General features: G+C 39.3%; 1 protein-coding gene across 1 annotated transcript in view; it reads left to right on the forward strand.

Moving 5' to 3' along the window:
- The window catches only part of LOC140714860 (dynein axonemal heavy chain 17-like), a 249,147-nt gene that overhangs the window by 39,482 nt on the left and 185,648 nt on the right, over positions 1-24,017 (forward strand). The window contains exons 13-18 of the mRNA XM_073026542.1: positions 266-412; positions 2,243-2,351; positions 12,539-12,642; positions 15,793-15,933; positions 20,695-20,838; positions 21,634-21,816. Coding sequence (XP_072882643.1) covers positions 266-412; positions 2,243-2,351; positions 12,539-12,642; positions 15,793-15,933; positions 20,695-20,838; positions 21,634-21,816 — 828 coding nt within the window. The remainder of the gene's footprint in view (positions 1-265; positions 413-2,242; positions 2,352-12,538; positions 12,643-15,792; positions 15,934-20,694; positions 20,839-21,633; positions 21,817-24,017) is intronic.

Raw genomic sequence — 24,017 nt, forward strand, 5'->3', positions numbered from 1 at the left:
ACCTCAATGCCTGCCACCCTATACAGTTTACAGAGAAATAAGCAAGTTTAAATTTTTGTTTTCCCTCCATTCTTCCTATTTAGATTCAAAGATTAACTAATTCCATTTGGATGGAAATCACAACATGTAATATTTTAATAAACAGGAACTAATTGTTTAACACCATAGATTGTTAACACCAGATTTTCCTTTATATTTTCATTCATCTGATTTTAGTTATGCCTTTTTAGAGTTTGCTTATGGTGATTTCATTTATCTTATTTAGTTGGTTGCAGTTCTTCGAGAAGTTCATTATCTGAACATTCAGGAGAGAGAAGACATACCAACCAGTGGAACTGATGTCTTTTTGCTGAATAAAACTTTCCGAAATTTTGTTGACAATTTGGATATTATAGTTGGATGGTATAACAAGGTGCATTTTAGATGTTACATTTATGCAAATGTTTTAGAAAATTTCAAAAAGTTATTCAGAGTAAAACATGATAAGGCTTTTTTTTGTTAATGCCTGAAATTTGGGTTTGGTAATAATATTGCAGATAATAATGCTCATGATTATTATGGACAAATCAGACAACATCATAGTAATTTTAGAAGTCATAACAAGTCTAATGGTGCTCACTATTAATAAGGGTGAACTGAATAACAACTACTGCACTTTTGACACGAGAAGATAATTCTGGAAATGCAGAAACTTATGACACTCTGATGCTCCACGCATTTACGCTACCAGAAAAAAACAACCGATAGACTTGGTATTCACCCACTGATTATTCCATAAATAGTGACAGAAAAAGTTGAGGATTGGTGCATTCATGTGGTAAATGTACCACATTGTGAACTGTAAATGTAGTTTCTGAAAATATAATCAGTCACACTCTGTCAGAATATAATTGTTGGTTTTAGCATTTTCTCTTTGCTCTTTTTTTCAATCTCTTTATTATTATTAATAATATTATGAACAAAATACAATTGATATATTAATAAAGGGATTACAAACATACAAATTCCCATTACACATGAAAGAATACATAAACAATGATTACAGTATAAATGAGTTTTCCCAAAACATGGACCATACAGTATATGTATGAACAAGGTAAATCTAGGTATTTCATAATATATATTAAAAAAAAACAGAAAAAAGAAAAAAAAAGATTGCAAAATTGACTAAACTACTAATCTAATAGCTAATGAAGAAGAAAAAAGAAGAAAAAAAAGAAAAACTAAAAAGGAAAAAAAAGGGCTGTTTATAATATCTCACAAGAATACATAATCATCAGTGTCGTCAACTCCAATCCTCTCAACATAAATAAGATTAAAGCTGGAAAATCCAATAAGCTTGGAACAGGGTCATATTACATCATATGAAAATATTGAATAAATGGTCTCCATATCGCTTCAAATTTAATAGAAGTATGGAATACACCACTTCTAATTTTTTCTAAATTTAAACATTACATAGTTTGAGAAAGCCAATGAAATACAGTGGGAGGATTAATTTCCTTCCAATTCAACAAAATAGATCTTCTAGCCATCAAATGCAATCATTCGACAGGCGGAAGAAGATAAATGAAGTGAGTCCATCATTAGTAAACCAAAAATTGTGGTAATATGATGGGGTTGTAAATCGATGTTCAATACCGCAGAGATAATATCAAAAATATCTTTCCAATATTTTTTCAAAAGCGGACATGACCAAAACATATGAGTTAAAGACGCGATTTCAAATTGACATCTATCACAAATAGGGTTTATATAAGAATAAAAATGAGCTAATTTATCCTTGGACATATGGGCCCTATGTACGACCTTAAGTTGTATTAATGAATGTTTGGCACATATAGATGATGTATTAACTAATTGAAGAATTCTATCCCAATTCTCAATAGGAATAATAAGATTAAGCTCTCTTTCCCAATCATTTTTTTTTCTTATAAAGGGGCTCTGAACGTATCTTCATAATTATATTATAAAGTTTTGATATAAGCCCTTAATATATTCTTGCACCTTGGCAAATTATTGGCAATTACTTTATGATGCTTTGAGGATTTTTAAGTCAATGATTTGCAAATTTTCATATTGTTAAAATATCACTATTGAGTGTAGTTTAAATGGTTCATTGTCAATTTGAACTTAGCAGAGTTTATGAAAATAATCAATGTGCAATGCTATTTTCATTCAGCATAGCTAAAAAGTCTTGCATTATCACTTCTGTATTTATAATATTGTTCTAATCTTTCAGATAAAACAAACAATTCTTGCTGTTGAATATCCTTTGATACAAAATGAATTGGCTGATATAGATTTTAAATTGGTTAAAGCAGAAAGACAGTTGTATTGGAATAGTCAAGGTATGTTTTCTCCTAACTCTATAAAAATATATGCTTTACTATCACAGTAATTGCAATCAGAAGCAATAGTGAATGCTGTTCCGTAAGTAAAGTAATTCTAGTTAATAATTTTAATGATAATGATGCACATTCCATGTGATTCATATTTCAAATACATTTTGTTACACGGATTTTGTATGTTCAAATTATTTGATATACATTCAGGAGTTGAACAATAATGTCACCCGGACAGAATACAAGCAGTAAAACTGCTGGAATTTGATGTAAGGATTTAGTAAAGTTTGTGTTACTGTAAAAGAGCATTTTGATGAAGTTCCTTCCTTGCAAATACTCAAGAAATGTTGAAGCAACAAATAGTTAACTTTGCAACTGAACTCTTATCCATAAGGGTTTAAGAAGAAGAGAATAATGTAGAAGTTTTTATGCTATGTATGTTGTTTTACAAGAGATTGCAGCTGCAAAGGTATGCACAGCTTTTTGCCAGTGGGGGGAGGGGGGGAACTGTGGCTTGATGCCGCTTATGCGTGGGAGGGGTGGAAGCTGGTGGGGGAGAGACTTTGGGGTTCTTACGTTTATCTGTCGTTCATTCTTTGGGGCACTTCTCTGTTTTTGTGGATGTTTGCGAAGAAAAATCATTTCAGGATGTATTTTGTACTCATTTCTCTAACATTAAATTGGACCTTTGAACATCCTAATCTGGGCCCACCAAAATGCCACTGATTTAACAGGAGTTTAATAGACTGCTTAGCATGAAAGAAAATGATCTAATATTAGAAATGCTTTAATGTCATGTGACTGACTTACATTGAAATCCTGATTTGAACACCTGTTGCCTGAGTAGAGTTAAAATGAACAGAAAGATATTCCCCACATATAGAATTTAACATTTTTCTATTGTTCTTTATTTTTTGAGCAAGAGCAGAATATCTCAAGTGTGTGTGTGTGTGTGTGTGAGGTGGGGATGGTGGGGAAGAGGGAGGTATGTGAGTGGATATTGGATTAAATATGCAGAACTGATTCCAGATTGGGGATTTATCTGTAATATCATTTGGAACATCATTTGGAGAGTTGTCTATGGGGATCAGCAATAATTTCCCAATCTGGTTAAATCTGATGAATAGTTCATTTTGGATCTAAGGAAGTGGAAACTGTTAAGCTTTAAAAAAACCCTTATTTATCAGTCAGGATTATTTCATATGGACTATAAAGGGATGCTTTAGATATTCTTCTATCTTTAATTTTCTTTTCCTATCTATTATCAAGCAGAACTCTAAAGAAAATGATGGTGTCACGATATGACATTTATAAGGGCAGAAGTGGCACAGTTATTTTCCCTGGCCCTTCTTTGGTCCAGTATGCTTTCAACTAAAGACACACAGGTTGGCACCACCACCTGTTTGTCCTCTGTTGGGCATAGGTTCATGGTGTTCGGCATGAAGATAGCTGTGGCATCATCCAGTACCTTAAATTGCTTTCATATGGATTTGGTGTAAATGGATGCTTGATGGTTGGGTCCTGTTTCTGTGCTGCATGTCTCAATAACTCTAAGACCTTTAAAGTGGGCCTTGCAGTAAGATGTTCTGGGAGATAGATAACCAACTTTTAGAGGGAAAAACTTTCATGCTAAGCAGACTATGCTATAGACCACCAAGTCATCAAGGGTGGACAATTTGCTTCATTAAAAAGAAGTAACAAGGATTGTTTCTGAATGTCGAGAGGTTTAGCATAAAAGGCCATAATATGGTATAAAGATTAATTTTTAGTTTAATAATTTAATGCATAAATGTTCACAACATTAATGATTATGATTGTTGAAGGTACTTGGGACTAGGTTGGCTAAGTTTGACTTCAACTATTTCCTTGAGAATGGATTGGTTGAATCAAGTAGCCAATTCCTTATGAAAGTAAAATCTAATGTTTTCTTAGTTCTTGGGCAGTTTCTCAGTATCAAGGTTGACTTGCTTCTACTTTGGTGTTGCGGGTTCTTTGGTGTTGGCTACTGAAGCCAACATGGAAGCTGCAGAATCTTCCACAAATGGGTAGGCAGGTTGTCAATGCTTTTTTCTTGCGTGTTGCGCCAGACAGTCAGCCATTCTTGTCTGGCGTGTGGTGTCAGGATTGGTCTCCTTTCAGATTAACCGGGTCAGGATATGAACGTTTCTAACTTGACTCTTGTTTTTTTTTTAATGAGGCCGAGTGGCTAGCTCAACGCTCAACCCAGCATGGATGGAAAGTGTACTCGTGGGTGGTCCAACTTGTATTCGAATTCGGGAGCCTTCGCTCCGGAGTCCAGTGCTGATGCCATTGCGCCACCAGCTGGGGAAGTGGTTTAACTTCCAAAATTTGGAGGATTTTGCAAAGATATAGTTGTTGGTATTTTTTCAGTGACTTGAGATGCCTGCCACAAGTAGTCCAGGTCTTGAAGGCATAGGGTGATCACTGTGGTCCTGTAAGCAGTTCGATTTTCAAAATCCCTTTTCTTCAAGTGATCAAAAACTGTGCTGGCACATTAAGGTGCTGATTGTTATGTTTTGTAACTTCAAAGCATTAAATTAATTCAATGGAAGATGTGGGGGTCCAAAATACAGGTGTAACTTCATCTTTACTTTAAGCAAGGTGCGTATGTATCACACAGTAACATGATGATGTATGCTATTAATGTAGTTTTACATATAACCTATATTAATTTTTTAAATGAACAAGAATGCTTAATCAAACTATATGTGTATGTGTGTGTATATACAAAATTGCTCAAATATTATTGAAATATTAAATACACAACACAGATGTCTGCTTAGCAATGAACTTCAACTCAATAGAGAATGCATCTCAACTATATACAGAGTTTACTATATAATACAACTGTTATGTACAAACATTCACAGCATAGTAAATTATTAAATTGTCCCATTCAGGCTTAAAAATTTAATCGCTGTGGAGGATTTTCTACTCTTAGGATAACATCTTTAGTGGTAAGGCGATCACTCTGCTTGGCAGGTGAAACTTGTGGCTGTGAAAACAACCTCAGGGTTCTGAGACCTCCTCCATGTTGGTTGTAGGAGTTGATTCTGAGACTGCAGGAAGTGGTTCTGTCAGTTTTGGACACCTTTCTTCTCCCTTTCTTTCTCTGAACCTACTTTGTTCCCTTTTTCTTACATCCCTTCTCTGTTTCATGTCCACAATCTTTCTCTTCATCTCTTCCCTCTTTTCTTTTATCTTGGTCTTGGGAAGGTCCTTTTAGTTTACTGGCATATTTTCTTATTAATCCTTCTCTTGCTCCCTTTACGATCTGATCTCTCTTCTGGTTTCCTCATCTACAACATCATCAGACAAATCCTCTGTTTTCGTATTTCCATTGACTCCTTTCTTTTTGGTGTTCAATTCTTCCAGCTGGGTGTTGGTCTTGCATCTACTTTTACAAGCAGCTTTTTGTCTTCCACTTGAAGTTCATGCAGTCACCTTAATGCATGCGGAGTAGATTCTGGTCTTTGTAGTCACAAAAGCCAAATGTTTGCAACTTTCCTGAAGGTCTTTGAACTCTCCTCCAGCTTAAAACAAAGTCACATTTTGGAAGTAACTACCTGATTAACATATCAGAGACTTTCTCAGATATATAGCCTACAAAAACTGTTGTAGTCAGATCAATGCTTTTGTCACTTTCATGCTTCCTTTGAGCAGCATGGTCCTTCTTTGGTCCAGTATGCTTTCCAACCAAAGGCACAGAGGTTGGCACCACCACCTGTTTGTCCTCTTTTGAGCTAAGGTTCATGGTGTTTGGTATGGAGACAGTTGTGATATCATCCAGTACCTTTCTTAATTTGATTTCATATGGCTTCATTAGAGGGGATGTGGCATGCAAATTGTGGTTTGATCTCCAATCAAATTATAGTTATCTCAGCCAATCATTCACCCACAATGCTGATCCTTCTGTTTTCACTACATATAAGCTGAATGTGGCTTGTTGGTTGTTGTATTTCACTGTTATGAATGTTATTTCCACAGGAGGTTATTTTTCTCTATTATAAGTTCTTAGTTGGATACCTGCAGTCTTCAGTTTTGTATCTTTGAAATGCTGTTCAAACTCATTTTGTGGAATGATGAAACTAAATGAATCAGTGTCTAATTCCATTTTAATTAAATTGCTATTCATTTCTAGCTTAAGCCATATTGCTTCTCTATTGTTAATTTTCACACTGCTAATTTCAAGGTTACACAATCCTGAATCACTCTCAACATTATCAGATATTTCATCAGCAGCATACAGATTAGTACTCTTTTTGAAACTGCAATTTGATCTTTTTAGCATTTTATGTTCTCTGATCGATCCACTTATTTTTGTCTGCCCGACATATACTTTGTATGTGTCTTTGTTATATTTTCTGCAAGTTTCACCTTTAAATCTGAATTTTGTGGTGTATGTGAGCCCCTGCCACAACGGTAACACAATTTGTTTGGCCAGGCCGGTTTCTGCTGAGATGTTGCAATTTTGTTCATGCTCACTTTCATTCCTGACTGCAACTCAGTTGCATCTCTGTCTGCAGTTTCCATTGAAACAGACATTTCCACTGCTCGTATGAATGTGCGTTGTGCTTCATTTAGCAGCTGTTTTAGAATGCTTTCTTTTAAGATTCCACAAACTAAATGATCTGTTAAGGCCATTATCAAACAGTCAATGCTCAGACAATATCTTCAGTTCTGCCACATATGCTGAAATGACTCCCCTTCCTTTTGATTCCACTTATGAAACCTAAAGTGTTCTGCAATCAACAGTGGCTTGGGTTCTTAGTGTTCCTGCATCACTTTTACAACAGCAACAAAGCTAATTTCTGATAGTTTGGTTGGAGCAGTCAAACTTCAAAGCAAACTGTAGGCCTTTAAACCTAATGCACTTAGCAAAATTGGCACTCGCTTCTCACTGACTATTTCATTTGCTTCAAAATATTGTTCCAATAGTTCAGTATACATGAGCCAATTACCCACTGTGTGTATAGGTCCTAATGCCCTTCCCTTGGACAACATCGATAGTATGGAGAGGGGAGACTTGCAGCTTGGGCAACTGCCGGTCTTCCATAAAAAAAACCTTGCCCAGGCTTGCACCCTGGAAACTTTCCAAGGTGCAAATCAATGGTCTCTCGAGACTAGTGGAGGCCGACACCCACTGTGTAATCAAATTTGGCAATCTTTTCAATGTAGCTAGCCATTTCTGATTTTTTAAAGGACTATTATCACCCAATAGTCATTTTTTATAAACCGTGAGTTCTTCAGTTTATGGCCTTTTAAAAACAAACCTTGATTGTGTCTTTCCTTCAAAGAGCACAACATTGTTCTCCTGCATTTTATTTATTTTATTTTGAATGTCTCACTGCACTGTAGCAGGTCCATAGCCATGTCAGGTTCATTTTAAGAATACCTTGTTGCCAGTGTTATGTTTTATAACTTCCAAACATTAAATTATTTCAAAGGAAGATGCGGGGAATCCAAAATATGGGTGTAACATTGTCTTTACTTTAAGCAAGGCGCGCATTATCAAGTGGTAGCATGATGATATATGTAATTAATTATTTAAATGAATAAGCATGCTTAATCAAACAATACATATACAAGATTACTCAAATATTATTGTAATATGAAATACACAACACTGATATCTGTCTTTGCTGAGAGAAGGCTCCTGAACTGGCCCACGTTTCCAATGCTACATTGTGAATCTTTATTACTGGAGAATAGTGTGATATACTGGAGGCAGGTTGGTAGAGGAGTATTACCTGAATAGGCAGTCTTGTCAATCACAGCTGATAATGATCTGAAATTTACTAAATGGAGCCTTGCAATAACAACTGAATACTTGTTCAAGTATTTACTAACTACTAGTAGGTTGTGGTCTCATGGACAATGTATAAATTGACTGAATTTGAAGTAATTTAAGCAGAATTTAGCCAGTAATTAAAATAACCAGTGTATTAAAATGAACAACATTAATGAGGTGAGATTTTGTACGATTGCTGGCCTCTGCAGTTGTAAATCGTTAAGAATGGCTTATGTGATTCTGGAGTTTCAGTTAAGGATGATGAACGTCCCCAGGTCAGAGCTGTCTTTTGGACTTTATTAGGTTTGGTGTTGGTGGTTGCACTCAAGTGGTTTGGCAAACTAGATTTTGTATCAGTGGAAAGAGTATAGGACTGCAGTATAATGTGAAGTATAATTAGCACAACTTGCCTGTATTTAAATTTCCATGATCTGATAATACTGTGACATTCTGGGCGGGGGTTTGGTCGACAGCCTGCCCCTGCATTTCTAATGACCAGCACTGTTTACTGTTCTTGTGTTAAAATGCTTTTGTGGGCTTATGGTGGGAAGTTACAGTTCATTTATTGTTACATTTTAGCTTGGGTTATACAGTTATTTGCTTGTGTATTTGTGGGTCACCCTAACTGTAACCTCTCCTATCAGTGTGAGACTGGTTGGGTTCACTCTCCAGTGAAAGAGCTTCCTTGTCTGTCATTATGGACCAAATGCTGGCTGTTCTTGAGCAGCTCCGACCACTGCTGGTGACGTCCCGGCCGGTCGTTCTGGCCGGAGACTTCAACTGCACCGTTGAAGCAGCTGGACGATCCGGCAGCGACGACGGCAGGCTGGACGGTACCTCCAGACTCCTGATGGAAACGGTAAAGACAGCCAAGCTGCGCGACACCTTTGGCACCCCCACAGGTGGAGTGCAGCCAAAAGCCACCTGGACACGACCGGATGGCTCAGTCCGCTCCAGCATCGACGTCCTCTTCCTATCAGTGTCCCTCACGGACAGATCCACTGACGTCACGCTGGTGTTCTTTTCTGACCACTGCCTTCTGCGAGCGACCTGTCACCTAAGGGAGGACCGTAAGGCTGGTAGGGGGACGTGGAAGCTGAACGTTAAGCTGCTGACCCCAGAGAACATCGAGGAACTAGAGAAGGAGTGCACAGGTTGGAGAACCTTGAAAGCCTTCTTTGATTCCCCGGTTCACTGGTGGGAAGCCACCAAGGAGAACATCAAGTGGTTCTTTTTTTTTAAACTTTTTTTTATTGCGTTTTTAAGTGATTACAAAGTATGGGGGGAAAATGTATATATCCCTTACCCCCTCCCCTTAACCCCTCCCCCCAACATCCCTATAAAAAAAAGAGAAAGTGAGAAAGAAAAAAAAAGAAAGAGTGCCTGGTTGTTGGAAGATCTCCACATGCTCCATGGAGTTCTTAATAACTTTAGTATATATATTTATTTCTTTCCCATCAAGTGGTTCTTCATCCGCAAGGGTATCCAGAGAGCAAGGCAGGGGCAGAGGGAACTGCGTAAACTCCAGACAAAGTTGCAGCAACTCCTCCTTCTGCAATGAAGGGGGGTGGATGTCAGGGAGGAACTGCGGGAGGTGAAGGGCCGGCATGCCCAGCACTTTGCCACCGAATCCTCCAAGATTATCTTCCGATCAAGGGTCCAAACCGTGGAGCAGGACGAGATGTGCTCACGATTCTTCTTCCAAAAGGTGCACAGGGGGAGCTCTGTGATCCACAACCTTAAGGAAGAGGACGGCTCAGCCGCATCCTCGCAGACATACTGAGGATCTGCAGGTCATTCTACGCCGGTCTGTATGGAAAAAAGGCCACAGACTCCACAGCCTCCCGCAACTTCCTGTCTATCACGCAGGTCTTAGACGAAGGCAAGCGGGAGAGTCTGGAGCAGCCACTGACCCTGGACAAGCGGACTGGCTCCGTCCGTTTCTTTGAGTCTGGTAAGACCCCGGAAGCGATGGCTTACCGGTCAAGTTGTATTCGGCTCTGTGGAACCGGATGGGCCCCGACCTGCTGGAAGTGTACAACGCTACGCTCCTGGCAGGCAGCATGTCAGAATCCATGAGGAAGGGCATCATCACCCTCATCTACAAGCAGAAGGGGGAGAGGGAAGACATTAGAAATTGGAGGCCCATCTCACTCCTGAATGTGGACTACAAGATCCTGTCCAAGGCTATCGCCAATAGGGTCAAGTCTGCACTGGAGCAGGTGAACCATCTGGACCAAACCTGTGCTGTACCAGGCAGGTACACCATCGCCTCTGTGCAGGACAGTGGGGTGGACACCTGCCTGGTCAGCTTGGACCAGGAGAAAGCCTTCGACAGGATATCGCACACGTACATGGCGGATGTACTCTCCAAAATGGGATTTGGGGAGGGAATCCGGAATTGGATCAAAGTGCTCTACACAGACATCTGTAGCGCAGTCCAGATCAATGGGTGGGAAACAGAAGGCTTCCCCATCAGGTCTGGAGTCAGGCAGGGCTGCCCTCTCTCCCCTGTCTTGTTCGTGTGCTGCATAGAACCCTTTGCCGAAGCCATCAGGAGGGATGAGGGCATAAGAGGGGTGACGCTGCCAGGCAGTGGAGGGCCCCAAGTGAAAACCTCCCTGTACATGGACAACATCACCGTCTTCTGCTCTGATCCGAGGTCAGTTCGCAGGCTGATCAGCATCTGTGAACAGTTCGAGCAGGCGTCAGGGGCCAGAGTCAACCGCACGAAGAGCAAAGCCATGCTCTTTGGCAACTGGCCCGACTGATCCCTTCACCATCAGGTCTGATCACGTGAAGGTGTTGGGGATCTGGTTCGGAGGGGCCGAGACGTGCAACAAGAACTGGCAGGAGCAGACTGCCAAGGTCAAAGAGAAACTGGGACTGTGGGGAGGGCGCTCCCTATCGATGGTGGACAAGAACCTGGTCATCAGGTGTGAGGTGCTCTCAGGGCTGCTGTACTTGGCGCAGGTGTGGCCAGTCCCCTGCTCCTTCAGCTCAGAAATCACCCAGGCTGTCTTCAGATTCATCTGGAGATCCAAGATTGAGCGGGTCAGAGGGACCACCATGCACAAGTCCTTGGACAATGGGGACAAAAACGTCCCCAATGTCGCCCTCACCCTGATGGCCAATTTTGTGTGTGGCTGCATCAGGTTGTGTGTGGATCCCAGGTACGTGGGCACCAAGTACCACTATGTGCCCAGGTTCTACCTGTCGCCCTGGCTACGAAGGATGGGTCTGGCCCCTTTCCCGCGCAACACCCCTGTCAGCTGGTCGTTGCCGCCATACTTGTCCTTCATAGAGAAGTTCTTTCAGGTCAATGCCTTTGACCACAGGGCCATCAGGCAGTGGTCAGCACATAAGGTCCTGCAGGCACTGCAGGAGAAGGACGTGATGGACACAGTGGGGTGGTTCCCTGAGGAGACCGTCCAGTTCATCTGGCAAAATGCCTCATCGCCAGACCTCACCAACAAGCACCAAGACCTCACCTGGCTGGCGGTGAGGGGGGCCCTCCCAGTCCGATCTCTCCTGTACGCCTGGAATGTCATCTCCACACCCCTCTGCCCACGGGAGGACTGCAGTGAGGAGGAGTCGGTGACCCACCTCTTTGCACACTGTGGGTTCGCAGAGGAGATGTGGAGGAGGATGGAAGGGACAGTGTCAAGGTTCATCCCCAGCAGCTGTGTAACAGAGGATTCTCTGATCTATGGGCTGTTCCCGGGGACGCACACCGAGACCAACATCCGGTGCTGCTGGCAGATCATCAACTCGGTCAAAGACGCTGTTTGGTTAGCCCGAAACTTGATGGTCTTCCAGCATATGGAGATGTCCGTGGGGGAATGCTGCCGACTGGCACATTCTCAGCTGCAGGAGTACGTGCTGAAGGACGCACTCAAACGGTGCAGCCACCGCAAGGGCCCGGTGGGGAAGGACCACATTCTAGGGTTCTTCTCCCGTGGGAGTTGAGGGGTAGGGGGTGGGGTGTATATCCCTGAACAAGTGTATGATAATATGAAGTAACAGAGTGGCACTTGGGTGGCAAAAGTGTGGAAATGTAAAGACTGTAAAGGAAACATTTGTAAAGGACCGAGAGTCATTGAATGGTTTATTGTACATAATTTTATTTTTGTATTTTTGAATAAAGTATATTTTGTTTAATAAAAAAAAGGACCAACTGCTCGCCACAATGTATTCAATTTTGCACTGATTCTACTATGATTTCAAGCGCATGATATGGTGACTCACATCTCCTAATAGCAGTTGTTATTTAAAGTTGTGACTTAATATGTTTTGACTGTTTGCCTTGACCATACGAGTTTAATCAATATTGCTAATTGCATGATGATAATTATTTCTTTGTACTTCCATTTCTTGTTAGGTGTTTGGGAATATATTCAGGAGACAAGGAGTATGTTATATGATCTTGAGCACAGAATTCAGCAATGCAAAGACAATGTAGAAATGATGCGTCTCATAATGTTGGTGAGTATTGCTAGAAAAAGTGTCCATCCACCAGTGCTGGAATTGAATTGCCCCAACTAGGCACCCTCTTACTGTTTGGCTGCTTAGTAAAACTTGATCAGAAAAGGTGCTACAATACAGTGAATGACTGGAAGGTTCAGTTCATCATCAATAAAATCTAGTTCAATATGTGTTTTGAAGTGGCAGTTTTAATTGTTAGGACATTTATTGGCATTAACCTGAAGAAAATGGTTACTTCAGTTTCCAGAACTTCTGTTTTGATTCAGTCAGGTAAACATTTTCTAACACAGACTTAATTTGACTAAACCAAAAATGTCTTTTTTAGAACTGATAGATTTTGCTTCAGAGCATTATCTGTCAAATATGAACTACTTAATCAAGCTGCATAAACCAATGCAATGGAGAAAGAAGACTAATAACACAATGCAAGTGACTAACTGCTTCTAAGTATTTCCTGGCAGGGTTACTATTGCTGCTGTATATTTGAATAAAGCAAGACCATGAATAGCAAAATCTATTATCACCTTGAAAAAACTTATAGGGAGATAAAAGAAATGCACTTTTAACTTCTTAAAGCTAGTTGTCATTTTCATATATAACAAGCAGCACAGATGCTTGGACCCAGAAAAAAATAGATAAATAACAAAAAGGAGGCCATGTTAGAAATATAGAAAACCTACAGCACAATACAGGCCCTTCGGCCCACGAAGTTGTGCCAAACATGTCCCTACTTTAGAAATTACTAGGCTTACACATAGCCCTCTATTTTCCTAAGCTCCAAAAGTCTCTTAAAAGACCCTATCATATCCGCCTCCACCACTGTCATCAACAGCCCATTTCACACACTCACCACTCTCTGAGTAAAAAACTTACCCCTGACATCTTCAGAATCTCTGCACAGGCACTTTAGAGCTGCATCTGGCTTTTCAATTATTTTAAATTTTTCCAAGCAGTTTTGGTAGAGGATAATTATGCATTTGCTGTTTCCATTTCAGCCGTTACAGTAATCCTCATTTTGTTTAATACTCTTGCAGATATTGTTTACTTATTGATTCATATTTTGGTATCTAGGTACCTTTGGTGATGCCAAACACAAGAGATTTTGCAAATACTGAGAAATCTTGAGCAACACAAAATGCTGGAGGAACTCAGCAAGTCAGGCAGCACCTATGAAGGGGAATAAACAGTTGATATTTTGGGGTGAAACCCTTCATCAGGATTGGAAAGGAAAGGGGCAGAAGCCAGATTAAGAAGATGGGGGGTGCCAGGAAGGAGTACAAACTGGCAGGTGGTTGGTGAAACCAGGTGAGGGGGAAGGTGGGTAGGTGGGGAGGGTGATGAAGTAAGAAGCTGGGAGGTGATAGGTGGAAGAGGTAAAGGGCTGCAGATGAAGGAATCTCATAGAAGAGGACAGTGGACCATGGAAGAAAAGGAAAGAGGACAGGCAACAGAGGTTGGTGATGGAGAGGTGGGAAGAAGAAAAGGGGTGAGAGGGTAACCAGAATGGAGAAAAGAAAACAAGTGAAAGGGAGTGAGGGGAATTACCAGAAGTTAGAGAAATCAATGATCATGCCATCAGGTTGGAGGCTAAATAGCATTCAGTCCTGACGAAGAGTCTCGGCCCGAAACGTCGACAGTGCTTCTCCTTATAGCTACTGCCTGGCCTGCTGTGTTCCACCAGCATTTTGTGTGTGTTGCTTGAATTCCCAGCATCTGCAGATTTCCTCGTGTTAGCATTTTATAAGCGACATAGTGTGAGGATGTATAGTCAAGATACCTGTGAGAGTCAGTAGCTTTGTAAAAGATCTCAGTAGATCATCTGTCTCTGGAGATCGAGACAGAGATACAGAGAAACAGAATATAGAAAAGTGTTTCCCTTGATTGCTAATCATTAATCAGATAACTGATAGGCATAAAGTAAAATGCCAGCTTTCTGCAACGAGTACCACTTGGATCAGTCAACTGACAGCTTAGAGTGGAAGAGAAATTGGTCCCAAATCACTGCTGTAATATTCTCTTTTGCAACTATTTTAATCAAACAAATATAATTAACTGAGAAGAACATAAATCATAGAAACAGGAGTTGAGCGTTTGGGACTTGCCCCACCATTCAGTACGATTGTGGATGTTTGTTTATCTAAGAGATGCTTTATTGTACTAACCTTATATCGCTGAATTTCGTTAATATTCTAAACTACATTGTTCTCTGTCATGAACATACCGATTAACTGAACTTCCAGACCTCTTTTGGGAGTGAATTCCAAGGATTTGCTGTTTGATTAATGAAGACATTTCTTCTCATTGCACTCATGAATAGACAACCCTTATTTTGAGTCTGTGGCCCTGGTTCTCAGCAGCTCAGAGAGAGGAAACATCATCCCTATACTGTTAAGTACTGAGAGAATTTTACATTTTTAAACAATCTCTCACTTTTCTAAACTCCAAAGACATCTCATAAGACAGTCTTCCCATCTCAGGAATTTGATTATTGCACTCTCATTCTATCCATTTTTAGGCTGACCTGTACAAAAATTTGAGAGCAAGGTCAGGGATATCTTGATCTAGCTTTTCTTTATGTAGCTGCAGCAAGATGTCCCTAATTTTGCCCTCAAATTCTTGTGTAATAATGGCCAACATATTATTCTATTTGCTTGCCTGTTCCTGCATGTTAGTTGATGATCCAGTGGAAAAAAGATTCAGTTTTAATTGGGTTTTAATATACCAGTTCTAATTTATGCTATTGGTTAAGCCAAAATAGCTGATGTTACATGATTAAGTTCATAAATATCTGAATTAGAAAATTATTTGGGATGAAGTTTACATAGAGCTAAATAAAGATAATTTGATCGTTTTTCATTAGTACAGGCATCACTTTTTAGAGTATTATTGAGAATTATTGATATTAGTAATACTGATATGAAGCAACCTAATAATAATAATTATTCATATTAATTACACTCAATTAATATTAATATATTTTCTATTATTTGTGTTATGTGTTGCATAATAAAATTAAGGAGAAATGTTTGGAGCAACTTGGTGGATTTACTTAATTGGCTAATTGGAAATGGTGATACATAAACCTCTTAGAATGACCGATGCATGATTTTGGTTGGATTGTGATAATTCTTTTTGAGTTTTTTTTAATAGGAATGGTCAACGAGCCCCTTATTTGAAAGAGGAGGCAATAAAAAAGATTCATATTTGGACTTTGATGGCCGACCACAAATGTTAAACAAAAGATACTCAGTTGTTCATGAGGATGGAGTAAAACTTCATGCATTATTGGAGGTAAAATAGGAAGTATTCATTGTTTACATTGCCCTTTGTAAATGACCAGCATTGTAGGTTGCAGAAAGTTCAGGACTTTATCTGTTTCGGATGTATTGAAATAGTCAATGTAAATGTAATAAACGTATGCATGAGGAGTTAGCTAAAGATGGAGCAGAGTTGTGTACTGTAGTGATAAAAGGAAGGCAATAGGCATGTTATGTTTGATTATGTAGTCATTGGCCATTCCCTTTGGTGCCCCCAGGAGGCTATGTTTGGCTTCCTCAATGTGCTGCTCCAGAGCACAATGTATGAAAACACTGGAAGTGTTAGCACAATTAAGCCAATTATGCCAGTCTCTACATCACTAGCACCTCTAATATTAGCTCTTTAAATTGTCCGTCACTCCTACTAGTAAAGCAGGAATATCTTCCAACCAAATAGTAGGGAGATGGAAGTCATTATCTTTAATTTATCATGTAAATTTCCATTGCCATGTATTTAAATAAAACAATAATTAAATAATGCAATCCATTACTCCGAGAGCACTTAACAATATAGATGCTTCGAGCTTTCCTCAGGGCTAAAAAGTCTAGAAATTAAGAACACAAGCTAAGGAAAAGCTGTGCATCATTTAGAACAATGGTGAATTTCTGTCACTCAGAGATGTAAATGGTTTGAATTTCCTATCCAGGCGAGCTGAGGGTCTTTCAGAGTATAAACCCTGCTACCCACCTATCGACTGCATTCTTTATGCTGAATGTATTAAACTAATCCAGATTAATTGCATCCTTGGTATCATATATTAGATTGAGTTTAGCTAAACTTACATGACTGTGAGGTCAGTAAGAACTTTCTTTTTCCTGTAACATCAACAACTCTGGTCTTTCTTTAGTTTTTCTGTTCCAGACATTTTTGCTTCATATTACATCAGTATGTATTTTAATATACTGTATTCTTACCTAGCCTGCCTAATTTTACCCTCATGAAGGTATCCAAAATTCTCCTCGGGATCCATTTATGAAAATTCTGTACATGATGTCTTATATTAGCTCCCAACTAAAGAAACCACAATCTTTATCTTTGCTTTCAAATTCCCCTTGGCCTTTACATATTTCTTATGTCCTCTACAACTACATTCTCTGATATATTTGTCTGGCTCTTGATCAGCTCAGATTTAAAATATTTTATTTATAAATGTGCTTTTAGGCATCAAGAAGTCAAGGCATTCAAATCTTTACTTTCCCCTTCAAGGTGCTCTATAAATCCTACCTCTATTATTAACCTTCTGTCTCGGTATCAAATTTTAATATAATGGTCCTGACCAACACCTTGTAACATTTTGTTATAAAAAAGTACTATGTAGATACAAATTCTTTCTATTTTTCCCAATGCTGAGATTGTTTCTGATTTGATTTAAAATGAATAATATGGATATCAAATCACATTAATGACTTAGTAATGAATGATTATAAAGTTTGCAGATGATGCTTAAATTGCTGGCAGTTCCAATAGTTGGTAAGATAGTCTAAGGCTACAGAACAATCTGATCAGCTATTCAAAGTTTAAAGTTCAAAGTAATTTTATTATCACCACATACAACACTGAGATTCTTTTGTCTGTGGGCATACTCAGCAGGCCTATAAAATAGTAACTATAAACAGGATCAATGAAAGAGCAAGTATAGCATAGAAGACAACAAACTATGTAAATGCAAATATAAATAAATAGCATTAAATGATACGAGCATGAAATAACAAGGTAAAGATTTCTTAAAGTGAGATCTTTGGTTGTGGGAACCTCTCAATAGATGAGTGTAGTTATCTTCTTTTGTTCAAGAGCCTGATGATAACTGTACTTGAACAAGGTAGTGCGACTACTGAGGCATATGCACCTTATGCCTGATGGTAGCAGCAAGAAAAGAGCTTGGCCTGATTGATGAAGGTCAATGATGACGGATGCTGCTTTTCTACGACAGCATTTCATGTAGATATGCTCAATGATTGGCAGGGCTTTACCTGTCATGTAATTCACTACCTTTTGTAGGATTTTCCATTCAAAGGCTTTGATGTTCTCATAGCAGGCTGTAATGTAGCTAGTCAATACATTTTCCACGACACATCTATAGAAGTTTGTCAAATTTTTTTTGATATCATTATTAAATTGTGCAGAACAATGACGAATGGAGTTTAAACGAATAAACATGATGTGGTACATTTTTTGGAGAGATCTTAAAAAGGTAGAACCTTAGGGAGTATTGAGGAATAAAGTTGGATGGTATCTGAAAATGGCAGCATATGTAGAAGGCATGCAGGGTGCTTGCTTTAATTAGCTGAGCCATAAAATATAAGAGCAGGGTAGTCTCGGTACAACTTTATAAAATATTGGTTAAACCTCAGCTGGACAATTGTGTGCATTTCTGGTTACTATATTATAGGACAGCACGTGGTTGCTCTGGAAGAGGAGAAGAAGATAGATAAGAACAATGTTGGGCCCTTGAAGAATGAATTTGGTGAAATTCTTATGGGAAACAGAGAAATGGCAGAAGAATTTAATAAGTACTTTAGATCTGTCTTCACTAGGGAAGACTCAAGCAATCTCCCAGATGTATGGATGGGCAAAGGACATAGGGTAACAGAGGAAATGAAACAGATTGACATTAGGAAGGAAACAGTGATGAGTAGACTGATGGGACTGAAGGCTGACAAATCCCCAGATCCAGATGGTCTGCATCCTAGGGTACTAAAGGAGGTGGCTCTGGAAATTGCGGATGCATTGGTAATCATTTTCCAATGTTCCTTAGATTCAGGATCAGTTCCTGAGGATTGGAGAATGGCTAACGTTATCCCACTTTTTAAGAATGGAGGGAGGGAGAAAACAGAGAACTATCGTCCTGTCAGCCTAATATCAGTAGTGGGGAAGATGCTAGTCCATTATTAAAGATGAAATAGTGGCATATCTAGATAGCAGTGATAGGATTGGGCCGAGCCAGCATGGATTTACCAAGGGCAAGTCATGCTTGACAAATCTATTGGAGTTTTTTGAAGATGTAAACAGGAAGTTAGACAAGGGAGATCCAGTGGATGTAGTGTACCTTGATTTTCAGAAGGCATTTGATAAGGTCCCACATAGGAGATTGGTGGGTAAAATCAGAGCTCATGGCATTGGGGGGAAGATATTGACATGGATAGAAAACTGGTTGGCAGATAGAAAGCAAAGGGTAACGGTGAATGGGTGTTTCTTGGAATGGCAGGTGGTGACTAGTGGGGTGCCACAGGGCTCGGTATTGGGACTACAGCTGTTTACGATTTACATCAACAATTTAGATGAAGGCTTTGAGAATAACATCAAGTTTGCTGATGATATTAAGCTGGGTGGCAGTGTGACATGTGATGAGGATGTTAGGAGAATTCAGAGTGACTTGGATAGGCTGAGTGAGTGGGCAGATACTTGGCAGATGATGTTTAATGTGAATAAGTGTGAGGTTATCCACTTTGGGAATAAGAACAGGAAGGCAGATTATTATCTGAATGGTGTAGAGTTAGGTAAGGGAGAAATACAAAGAGATCTCGGAGTCCTTGTTCATCAGTCACTGAAGGTGAATGAGCAAGTGCAGCAGGCAGTGAAGAAGGCTAATGGAATGTTGGCCTTTATTACAAAGGGAATTGAGTACAAGAGCAAGGAAATCCTTTTGCATTTGTACAGGGCCCTGGTGAGACCACACCTGGAGTATTGTGTACAGTTTTGGTCTCCAGGGTTAAGGAAGGACATCCTGCCTGTAGAGGAAGTGCAGCGTAGATTCACGAGGTTAATTCCTGGGATGTCTGGACTGTCTTACGCAGAGAGGTTAGAGAGACTGGGCTTGTACACGCTGGAATTAAGGAGATTGAGAGGGGCTCTGATTGCAACATATAAGATTATTAAGGGATTGGACAAGATAGAGGCAGGAAATATGTTCCAGATGCTGGGAGAATCCAGTACCGAGGGCATGGTTTGAGAATAAAGGGTAGGTCATTTAGGACAGAGTTAAGGAAAAACTTCTTCTCCCAGAGAGTTGTGGGGGTCTGGAATGCACTGCCTCGGAAGGCAGTGGAGGCCAATTCTCTGGATGCTTTCAAGAGGGAGCTAGATAGGTATCTTATGGATTGGGGAATCAAGGGATATGGGGACAAGGCAGGAACTGGGTATTGATAGTAGATGATCAGCCATGATCTCAGAATGGCGGTGCAGGCTCGAAGGGCCAAATGGTCTACTTCTGCGCCTATTGTCTAAATGTTTAATTACTGAAGAGTGATTGCAAAGACAGGAAATCTGCAGATGCTGGAAATTCAAGCAACACACACACAAAATGCTGGTGGAACGCAGCAGGCCAGGCAGCATCTATAAGAAGAAGTACTGTTGAAGTCTCGGCCTGAAACGTTCATTGTACTTCTTCCTATAGATGCTGCCTGGCCTGCTGCTTTCCACCAGCATTTTGTGTGTGTTGAGTGACTGCACAGGCTAGGTTGTATTTCTTGACAGCAAAGAGAATCCAACCTCATTTGATAAAAGGGAGTCATAATGGCAAACAGAAGGCTTACATCATTGCAAAATTAAATTTTTTACTTTCTTCACTTTCAAATACAATATTATGATTTTGACCACTAAATTCAGGCATGCCAAGGACTTCAGAAAATACCACAAATATGCTACCCTTCTCAGTATGTAGACAACAATTCTTCAGAAAAGTGGTTGAATAATTGTATTATACAAATAACAAATTGTAACTTACTCTGTTTTCAGGAAAATAGAATTCTTTTTAAGGCTGAAGAAAAATCTTCAAGTTGGGAGAAATATGTGGATTATGTAGATAAGATGGTTGTAGATGGCTTCCATGCAGTGGTCTTAAAGTCTCTACGATTTCTTCTCCACAACATGGAAAATGAGGTTTGTAGTACTGAAGTTGACTTACAGAGAAGCTTGAGTATACTTATTCAAAATCATATGAAAATAGCTATAAACACAATACAGCAAAATTCAAAAACAGGAAAATTATGAGTAACATTTAAGATGTTTTTCCTTTTTTGATAAATATCAGTGCAAATTGAATATGACAAGCCTCAGCTGTGATACCCAGCAATCAGATATCTAGGTTCTGTGTATTATGATGCTTATGTAAGATATGGCTACTTGAGTGAGGTTTTGGAGGTGATATAATTTGTATGCATATTCAGTGTTGTGAGCATGTTCAGCATGGATGCACATAGATTCAGATATACTTAAAATTATAAATATTTATAAGTTTAAAATATAATTTTCTCTACACAGGCTGAGAAAATTTTATTTTAAATTTATAAAAAATGAATTATTGGTCCAGTAGAAGCTGAGAAAGCAGAATTAATAATGAGAAGCAAGAAAATGGCAGAGATGTAAAACAAATATTTGGTATCTGTTTACATGATAAGAGCACAAAAGGCATCCTAAAACTAATTGGGGATTGGGGCCAAATGGAGGAAGAAAATTAAAATGATCACTATCAATAGTGAATTTGTGAGTTAGTGAGAATATTGTAACTGTAGTGAGATTTTGAGGGTGTCCTTGAATTTGTAAAGTCACAATTTAAAACAGTTTAACAGTTTTCAGTATATATGTAACAGTAGCAATTTTTCTTCCTATATATTTAAAGGCTGCTGGTTCTCGGTTTTTGAAGCTAAATTATCTTCTGATATTTTGGATCCCTAGGCTCATGTTACACCACTGTTTGAAATACGTCTCGAGCTCACAGAGTCTGATATTGATTATCGTCCAACTTTAGGAATAGGCAGTGAATTCTATATGCTCATAGAAAATTTGATGAATGACGTCTATAAGCTTGTAGGCCTCGTACCACGCTTAGCAAAACATAGTTCCCGGAAAAAGTATCAGGTGAGACCATAAAGGAGAATAATTTCATGTACTTTATTTGAAATTTTAAGAATTATATAATTTTTGTTTAGGGACATTCTTTTTGGAAAGGATAGATTTTATTCACCAAATATGTCCTGACATACTGGGTAAAAATAGAAAAAGTACTCATTTTTAAATTAATACAATGTTGTAATTTTATTTCCTTAGAATTTAATTTTGCTTCAATTTTAATAGAGGTAAAAGTCATAAATTATGCTCATCAATTCAGTCATTATTTTGTTAAGTTTGTTGAAGGTGGTTAACTTCCAGGGAGACAAACTGATGTATACAATATGAAGCACAATATCCAAAATAAAAAAAACATATGGACAATCTTCTATATACTACTAAAACTCTCATGCTCAGTTTGTTTGTCTGTTTGTGACCTCCAATTAGCCCAAACGGTGCATTACAGCGGCACTGTTTTGACTAAATCAACTTAAAATGCGCTAACTTACAGAATGCATGCAAAGTTCAGGGTTATATATCCGTATAAAATTGCTCACTCGTCAATCAACAGGCCCCGCTTTCCCCAACCTGAGCCAATTCCAGCTTTAATGGAAACTGCGACGCAACACCACGATGCATGCGCACGGCCAGTCTCAGCAGCACTTCACAATGCTCACAGCAGTGACACTAACTGGAGCAAAAGGGCAGGACAGCTCTATTTCGAGCGGTCACATTCTGTTAATCACCATAAGCATGTGCAGGATTTGGACAGATCAAACTGCCACCCATCAATAAGAGATAGTTAAATCTAATTATAATGACGTACTTAAAAACACTCATCAAACCCTTTGCTGCAGTCAAAGGGCAGCGGTAATTATATCACGTCCATTTAGGAGAGCGCCAACCACATCATCAAAAATAATCAGCATCCTGGAGGCTTTGGTGTTACTGGTTCATATCTTCTATCCAGCATTAAGGTAAAAAAAAATGGTCAGCCTAATTATGCCACGTGGAAAGAGAAGGGGGACATTATGGTCAGGATGACGCCAAACATCGTCGGGAAGCAGCAAGGAGAGGGAGAGAACAAGAATCGGATGAGGCCAGGGTTGCACGACTCCAGGATCAAAGAGTCAGGACAAAAAAGATGAGAGAAGAAGAGACAGAGGAGGAGAGGCGTGCGCGTCTCCAGAATGAGAAAAACAGGCACAGGAGGAGGAGAGAGGAAGAGACAAAGGAGCTGAGAAATGCATGTCTCCAGGATCCGAGACAAACAACAAACAGCAGAAGAGATGAAGAGACGGGGGATGAAAGGGCTGCACGTCTCCAGAATGACAACGAAAGGCACATGGGTGGCAGATCAACCAGAAATCTTGCCATCAAAAGTGTCCTTCGTTAAACAAGGAGGAGCCATATTTGCCTTGCCAAAGCACATCACATCAGACTGCACTACCTTTCTCTCAAAGGGTGCCCCAACAGGTCACCCGGTTGTCTAGTCTGAAATAAAAACAAAAAGTGTTGGAGATACTTGAGCTGTGAGGCAGCATCTACACAGAGAAGCAAAATTTCAACAACACTTTAGAAGTGGGAAAAGGGAGAAAATAAGCTGCAAAATAAGGGAGAGGATTTGAAAGTATACAAATACAAGTGGGATGTTTGTGATAGGATTGAGACCTAGAGAAACCAAATGATGCAAATCCTGTCTTGAGGGAAGATGTTAAAGTTAATTATAGCTAATTATAGATGTTAAAGTTAATTGTCTGTGTGTTATTATGTGTGCATAGTAAAGAACTTCAGTTCCTAGTAAATGATGCAAGGAATTCACGCGTAACTAGAAGCTACAATGGTGATTGGGTTGCACACGCATGGGATTGAGCAGCAGTTCAGTAATAAAATGTCTGAATGTAGACCCACATCAATTTTGTCTTTATTAAGAACAAACATATTATGGTGTCAGAAGGTAGTGTGATGTGTAAACGTGGAGGGTGAATGAATACTGCACATGACTACGAAAGAGACTGCATGAGTACGAAAGATGCTAGCAGCAAATGATGGAGAGAAGCTGGCCACAGTTTGAAGTAAATTTTATTATCAAAGTACATATATGTCACCATATACAACCCTGAGATTAATTTTCCTGAATGCATACTATAAGAAGATCAATGAAAGATCAACTGGAGTGCAGAAGACAACAACTGTGCAAAAGCAAATATAAATAAATAGCAATAAATAAT

Source organism: Hemitrygon akajei, chromosome 22 (genome assembly GCF_048418815.1).
Source record: "Hemitrygon akajei chromosome 22, sHemAka1.3, whole genome shotgun sequence".
NCBI lineage: Eukaryota > Metazoa > Chordata > Chondrichthyes > Myliobatiformes > Dasyatidae > Hemitrygon > Hemitrygon akajei.